We start from the raw sequence: 8,559 nt of genomic DNA on the forward strand, positions 1-8,559 counted from the left end.
AAAGTGACTGAAATTCATTGTCAGCTCAGTGAAGTGTATGGAGAAAACATTATGAGTGATGGAATGGTACGAAAATGGGTTAAAGCTTTTAAAGAGGGCCGCCAGAATGTTCATGATGAGGAACGGAATGGACGATCTTCTGTCATTAGTGAAGATTTGGTGCAAAAAGTTGACAAAAAAGCGAGAGAGAATGGATGCTTTATGATTTCTTCACTATCTGAAGAGTTTCCATAAGTTTCAAGAACTGTTGTCTATGAAATTGTGACCAAACGCTTAAATTATTGAAAACTATGCTCATGCTGGGTACCAGTGTCAATACCGTCTGTCTGGGTACCGGTGTATACTGTGTTGCAGTGGTTATTAAGTCAGGCGGCAGACTTCTATGACAATGTTCAAAAGCTGGTTGCACAATATGAGAAGTGCCTTAATATTGGTGGCAATAATGTAGAAAGTAGATTAAAGTACAGGCTTTCACGTAAAAAAAAAATCATGAAAAAACCTCCTGCATCAAATAATTTCTATTAATTTGGTTCTGCATTCCAAATCAATAAACATATCAGTTTGAAAGTAATAATTGAAATTTATTCAGTTCCAATTACATATTTTGATTTGAAGGTTCTATTATAATTAGTAATAGTAACATCTGACAACTATAAAGTACACTTTAATTTTGTTTAAAGAGATAGTAAAAATAAATAGTGATAATTGTAAAAAAAATGTATAGATGTATATAAGTATATACATATTATGATAAGCATTGTTTTAAATTAATCAATGATCATCTGTCTGTACGATTAATTTGATCATCGTGATCAAATTAATCTTTTTTTTAAATCAGCAGAGAAATCACACCACTACGTTACAAGAACACTACTAAATCGCTCAAATTAACCAAGAATCAGTAGTTTAATTGTAATTAATTAATTTTTTTTAATGTTAGGGGATATTAACCAAATTAAAATTACCAAATTTTTATTTTGACACCAAGAAAGCTGTTTTTTCAGTAGATCTTGAGTTTTCACGCATTTTTCACTGAATTTACTGAAGTCTTCAATCTTGTATAGGCAAGTATAACACATCTTCTTAGGCAAAGGATCATACTCATTAATCTGTAACCATTTTAAAAAAAGTTATGTAATAAAACATGTCAAACCAAGTGACAACAAGTAAAAAATAATATATTGATTACATATATTAACATAAAAAAATATTTTGAGAATTCTTCAATTCGAGTCCTTAAGATCACATTATTGTCCTCAAAATGTTCACACTAGCAGAGTAACTGATACTATCGGTTTTTTATTGATCAAATCTATAGTTGGTAGTAGCTTTTAAATTAGAAAAATCACTTACCAATCTTCTGAATACACATTTATCAAAATCATCTAAATCAGTTATTTTTGTTACTTAATCAGTTACCTTTTTAGAGATTAGAAATAATGTCTGCCACAATCTACATCTCTATATTTTGCTTTTCTTTGCATATACTTTGTAACTACTTAATTAAACACCACAACCACTAGCTGCTTTCCTTTAATTTTTATTATGGATAATTGTTTCTTAACAATTATTCCTTTTTTTTGCAATAAAACTCACCATCTGATTTCTTGGGTTTGACTGAACTCTCTTTCTTTTCCTTAACGTAAATTTGAAATTCTTTGTAATTAAAATAAGTTAAACATATACATAAGAACCATAACTCCACTTTTAAATTACACGCAAATAGCAGAAAAAACTAAAAATAAGTAGTAAAAGGTAGCATACAAAATAAAAATGTGATATATATTATTATGATACTATGTACACATAAATTTGCATTTATCTAGAACATACTGAAGTTTGTAAATTACAAAATAAGGATAATTCATAACAGGTCTAATGAGATAATTTTGTTAATGTCATTCAAAAAAGTATCTTACGAGATACCAAGGTCATTTTAAAAAAGGAAAGTATACAAGTCCTAAAATTTTCAACCCAAAAAGACTTTCAATCTTGGAAACAATCAATCTACCTTTTATTCATCTTAAATCAAGAACCATTTCAGAAACAAAGGTAAATAGGACTTATTTTTAAAAACTTGTTATTCACCTTATTATGGTTAAGAAAGTACTTGGGAATGCTATTAAATCTGTGACTATCATGCTTCAACGGCCCGTCATACAGAACAGAATGATCTAAGAAGTTTCAAGTTTATTTGAATTTCCTGATTTTATTCTAATTCACTGACTAAACGATTTATTCATTTATAAATAAACCACAGAAAACCTCAAAGGGACAATTTTTAAATGTAAAACTTATTTAGAAAGAATTTTTTTTAATATCCTGAAAATTAAGAAACAAATAAATAGGACATATTTTTCATGATATTAATAATTTGTTGGCAAAGTTAACATTTCACACAATATATTTATTTAATATTGAAAGGATCCAGATTTGTCTACATATAATTGATTTTGTTTAAAGATTTATAAAATTTTTAAAAATATGTATTTTTGAAAGTTGTTTCACATATTCACAAAAAAAAATTGGTGGAATACTTATCAAATTAAATCTTTTTTATGAGTTAAGAGTTATTATACTGTGAATGATGCAAGCTGGTTATTAACCTTTTGTTATGCCTATCACATTTCCATAACGAACATGTAACACTATATTATTTATTTTTTATTTTTTTAATGAAAAGTAAAATATGACAAACATAACATAACAAAACATAACTTTTATTGTTTTAAACTACCATAAAAACAAATTAACTTATTTTATGTCACAACATGAAAATTTTTCCCATACATTTACAAAGGAGTCTTTTTCATACTTATTTACTTATTAAATTATCTAAATTATTCATAAGCATGATGTTTTCCATTATTATACCAAAATATTATAGTTAGTTTTCTTAAATTTCAATGATTTTGTTATAACATTTCTTCACAAAGAACATTATACATTTCAAGTGGAAAAGGTTACAAGCACATGAATGAATTTGATTAATCTTTGACAGATGCTTCCTTGCTTAAAAGTTATTCAATTAAAACTAGTGTCAATAGATTGTACCTTCAGAAAAGTTACTTATTTAATTTTCAATAAATAGAAAAGTAGAATACAACTAACTAACTGTTCTGAGATAAAGTTCCTTAAGAACAGGCATTAATGTTCTGTTGATTCCATCAACTCAAATGCTATGTAACTTGTCTAATTGAGAATTATCCTTAAAAACACTATACCTGCAAAAAAACTGAGAGAAACTTGGTAATAGCTTGGTTTTTTCTTCTCTTTTTTCTCTAAAAAAACATGATGATTAAAAAGAGCATGAAATTTTGTACAAAATATTACATATTTGATCCACACTATACAAAATAATTGGTTAATAATAAAATTTTATATCCAAGCTCTGACTGCCACTCAATGATTAATTGATATCAGTAACCGCAGTTCCAACAAAATATTTTTTTTAAATCATACATTTAACATGATACAACAAAAAATGCATATCACATATTATCAGTGAACTTGTGAAAATAATTGGAGAAATGACTTGTATAAATAGAATGATGAGAAAAAATATAAATCACGCATTGCTATTCAAAGTAATATCATGTTACATTTCTGCTGATGAATTTAAAGCTTGATAACTCACTTCATAATAAAGCCAATAGTGGTCTTATTTAATTCCTCAATTACTTATCTGTTAACCTATACATCTCCATTCATTACAGAAAAGTCCATTCAAGTCTCAAAAAAAAAAAAGGAAGAAAACCCTTCTGAGTATTCTTTAACCCTACTTAACTTAAATGGTTTCTTCATATTGTTAATCTGATTAAGGAAATTCCATATTAATGTAAAATTATTATATCGAGGTGGATTGTTTTTGTAAGAAAAAATTTAATTACATATTGTTGGTCCACCGTGACTCAAAAGAAAACAACAAGCAAAATTCAGTTTTCATGACCAACTGTCCACAATATCAGTAATGTATCAATTGAATGTTCATTAAGTACTTATTTCTCTCTTAAACACAGTTATTTAAAAAGGTTTTTTTTAAACCAATTCAAAGTACTGTTACTTCTAATAACTGCACACATAATTATTTAGCTTATCAAAACCAAATACATCAATCTTTGTTTAATTAAAAAATTATATATATATTTTTTTATTTTATTAGATCAACCAAAATTCAGAATAAATAAAGTAGAATGACTTAGCTTATTCCACTATATATGCAGGAGCGCTTTCACGATTTATTCGCATTATCAGCTGCATTATATATTCATATATTCATCTCAAATTACATTACAAATTCATAAAATATAACTTATTATCATGCATTTATTTATTTTATTTTAAATTTTAAACCTTTAATCCTTTTTTATTTTAAGAATTTAGACTTTCATTCAGTTAAATTAAAAATTAGATTTAAAAATAAGAAAAATTAAATAAAATTAACATTAAAAATTAAACTGTAAAAAATTTTACATATGTAAAAATACGACATCAAGGCATAATCTCAAATTAAAATTAAAAATCAAAAATTAAAAGCAAATAAAAATTATTTTAAGTAAAGCAATTATGCATGGTGTCCATTTAATTGAACTTACTTTACTATATCAGTATAGAATAATGATTATGGTACAATTATTAATGAATACGGGAATATATAGTAAAGTAAGTTCAGTTAAATGGACAACATGCATAATTTTACATACGTTAAAAATTTACAATTTAATTTTTAATGTTAATTTTAATTAATTTTTGATATTTTTAAATTTAATTTTTAATTTAACTGAATAAAAGTTTAAATTCTTAAAATAAAAAGATAAACGATTTAAAATTTTAAATTAAATAAATAAATGCATGATAAGTTATTATATTTTATGAAGTTTGTAATGTAATGTAATTTGAGAAGAATATATGATTATGTAATCCAACAGATGATGCAAGTAAATCATGAAAACACTTCTGCATATGTAGTGGAATAAAGTAAGTCACCCTACTTTATTTGATCTAATAAAATAAATATATTTGTGTAGTACTGAGGAGTATGATTCTTAAAAGAACTTATTTAAAAAAAATATATATATATACATACATACATACATACACTGAGATAGTCCTTTATCACATGAAAAATGATAACAGAAGAGCACCAGCCAAAAAAATCAAATTACCCCAAGGTCAATAAAAAGAATTGGTCTATACGTAGTTAATCAAACAAATTTTTAAAACTTATTTTTCATTTTTCTGACAAGTGTCAGGTCACTTAAAAAAGGATATTTTTTCATCATTGAAAAAAATCTTCATTAATGCAATAAAATAGCATGGGTTATCAGAAAAAAGATAAAAAAATAAAATGAAGATCACCTTTGATGAATTTTTACTATCCTTAGGAAAGAAGACGACATTAAACTTCAAACTTATCTGCAAATAGCATGACAAGTATTGCTTCTGACTAATTTAACTGTCAATATTACATCAATGTGTCTGGAATTTCAGTTTTTTAAGCAGTACTCTTTTTAAGCTTGCAATATTTATAAAATATTTAATTTTTTTTATTCTGAAGCAATAGATTGTTTTAAGAAAAAAAGAAATGTAATGTCAAACCATATGACATACATCCATACACCAAACTTTCCTGTACAATTACAATCCATAATATCTCAGGCTAAAATTGTGGTCAGGGAGTACTTGAGATATTTAAATAACAATAAGTATGCAGAAAGTCTGTGAAACATTAATTTACTGCCACTAAAAACATTATGTGGTACAGCTTACAGCTGTAGATGGCAAGTTATATTATCAACACTACTATCACAATTGCAAATCAAGATGATTTGGAAAATTTTAACACAAGGTTCTGTTAACAGGCTTCTAATTATATTCTGAAATAAACTCACCTAAAATAGTTTATATTTATTTGCATGTATTAAGCTGTCTTCTACTTTACTCTTTAAACATAACTTTTCATAAAATACAGTTTAAAGAAATGTTTCCAAGATTTCCATATTCTTTAACCATTCTGTATTTTAACTGTCATATTTGTTATCAGCGATATCCAAAATCCCTAAATACAATTATTAAACAAATTTTTAAAGGGATTTTGCAGTTTTTAAATTTTATCCCCATTCTGAATATATAATTTTTTACTTTGAAATTTTAATATCACATTCACAACCAATTACCTAAAGAAACACCTTACACTTAACATTATTAAAATATTTTAATAATTTTATTTAAAACAAATTTTTGATGTTTTGAGTCAAGACTAAAACAATGCAACTTCAGGTCTAACACTACTCCACAGTAATAGGAATTAATGATGTGTTTACACATTTTATTTAAAATGAACACAACTGTTACATAATTTAATGAGCCTGATTGAGAATAGTTATTTTTGAAGCATGAGTTGGGAATTAATTGTTGTAATACGACACAAGCTAATCACTGGCTTCGATTAACTTATCTAATAATCATTTTAATCAAAGTTGCAGAAAGTTTGATAAAAGAACTCCACTTCCCCTAGTGAAAATTATTTTTCAAGTATTTGTCTGAAACAATGTTGGCCTGGTTTACATGTGACAGCTCAGAATGAAGGGCAAAAACAGACAGATAAAGTAGGGTTGTGCTCTCTTTCCAATACTCTAATATTATTCTACTACAAGTTTGTAGACATCCATTCTTAGCACTGTAGATAATCAAGGCTCTGAAATTTCAAGGAAGCTCAATGCAAATTTGTTTTGGAACCCCTGGGGTTGGTAAAAGCTAAATATAAAATCTGAAGGGTATAGTTAGCTAGTAAAGTAAGATTACTAATGAGGAAAAACCCAAAAGTCAAGAATCAACATATTTTTGGATTTTCCAGTTGAAAATGATATCCTGAAAATTGTATGATGAATATTAATTATAAGAATGTAACCAGTTATATTTTGGAATTATTTTTAATCAACTAAACCAGATGGAAATTAACATTACAACAAAAAACCTAATAAATTATATTACACTGAACCAGCCTGCATAGAATAGTGAAGTTTGAGGAGAAAAATACTTTACCCAAGGGTGATGGGAGTATATTCATCAGCTGTTTAGAAATTAGGTCCAGTAATTTATGGACAACAGTTATAAGTTGGTTTTAAATGAAATAACGGGATAGTGTTGAATCAAAAAAAAACTGTAACATTAAAATTATATATATTTGGACATGAAATAATTTTTAAAAAGAAAAAAGGGCCTTCTCTGTACCCTTATCCTTAAGATTCTGTATATTCAAAACACAATAAAAAGCAAGACATTTTTTGGCTTTATTCAGAATGGACAATGGCCTATGCAAAAATCTTTTTTAAATTCAAGATCATTTATCAACAAAATAATGTTCAATAAATATGCACAATCACACACAGTTCAATCCAGGTTATTTGGTTCTATTGATTGCTGACATATTTCAGTAGAAAGAATTAGAATTGACAGCAGTTTATTTAAGTATTTTAAGTCTGCAAAATTTCCAGTTAACAGTTACATGAAAAGAAAAAATCTGATTGTTAAAAATATCCTAATGCTAAAGGTAGTTTGAAAACTGTGAAAGATTATGCAAAACTGACACCCAAAAAATACTTTGATATCTTATCAAAATATAACTATGCTGTATACTACAGCAACAGCTACCAAACGAGACAAAAAATTCAGAAATAACTGTTTTCAAACCCACTAAACCAATGAAATTTGACGAAGAACCAGTAGAAAAGATTATGCATAAATTTTGTTTAAAAAATACCAAATAAGAAATAGAAACATTGTAACCTAACTTGAGTTGACAGAGAAGTGAAATATTAATACTAACCAAAGAATTAAAATATTTTTTTAGTTACTTACCGATACTGGAATAAGTTTATGAATTTTAGGAACATAATTCTCCGGTTGAAAAATGTTTACCATAAGTAATGTCTTTGATTCATGTACACCACATAAACGACACCTATATTGTAACTGTTCATCGACCATTTTTAGAAATTAAAAATATTATCAGCTAGTAACAACAAAATAATATTAGTTAGAAAATGCAAAAAACAAAATAGGATTATAACTCATGGATTGTTTTAACGCTAACGAGCGGGAAACAATACATAACATCAAGTCAAAAGATCACTTTTATACAACATATACATTCAAATATCATAATGAAAATACTTCGTGTTAGAATTATCCCAACTAGAATTTGCCGATAGCAAGACGGGATTGGCTGTTTTGAAAATCTGTAGTTACCTTTGTTTCGCGGGAGCTACCGATAAATGGTTACTTATTAATTTCAATAGTACATTTATTAAATTGTTTGACCTTTAAGATCCAGGTATATGCTGATTATTTGACGATCAAGCACATTCAAGACCAAATTCATGCCATTCTGTACGCGGTCCACATACACAATTAATTATTTGTGAGTGGCTGTATTATCTTTGGTTTCATACGTTTTTTTTTGTTTCCTGACATAGCTGTAGAGCTACATTGCAAAAAGGAAAGTATAGTAATCAGTCAAAAAATGAGCTGTTAGTTTTTTCCATTTCTCGACATTTC

General features: G+C 26.8%; 1 protein-coding gene across 4 annotated transcripts in view; it reads right to left on the minus strand.

Moving 5' to 3' along the window:
- The window catches only part of LOC142324760 (uncharacterized), a 40,607-nt gene extending 32,454 nt beyond the window's left edge, over positions 1-8,153 (minus strand). For 2 of the 4 annotated variants that reach the window (XM_075365727.1, XM_075365720.1), the window contains exons 1-2: positions 7,861-8,153; positions 966-1,109 (exon numbers count right to left, since the gene is read on the minus strand). In XM_075365727.1, the coding sequence (XP_075221842.1) occupies positions 966-1,109; positions 7,861-7,989 (273 nt within the window). In that variant the 5' untranslated portion in view covers positions 7,990-8,153. Of the gene's footprint in view, positions 1-965; positions 1,110-3,224; positions 3,372-7,856 lie in introns of those variants that run through there. The other 2 variants (XM_075365732.1, XM_075365739.1) reach the window with 2 other exon arrangements.
- Positions 8,154-8,559: the final 406 nt, after the last annotated feature.

The sequence above is a fragment of the Lycorma delicatula genome, chromosome 1, assembly GCF_047948215.1.
Source record: "Lycorma delicatula isolate Av1 chromosome 1, ASM4794821v1, whole genome shotgun sequence".
Taxonomy (NCBI): domain Eukaryota; kingdom Metazoa; phylum Arthropoda; class Insecta; order Hemiptera; family Fulgoridae; genus Lycorma; species Lycorma delicatula.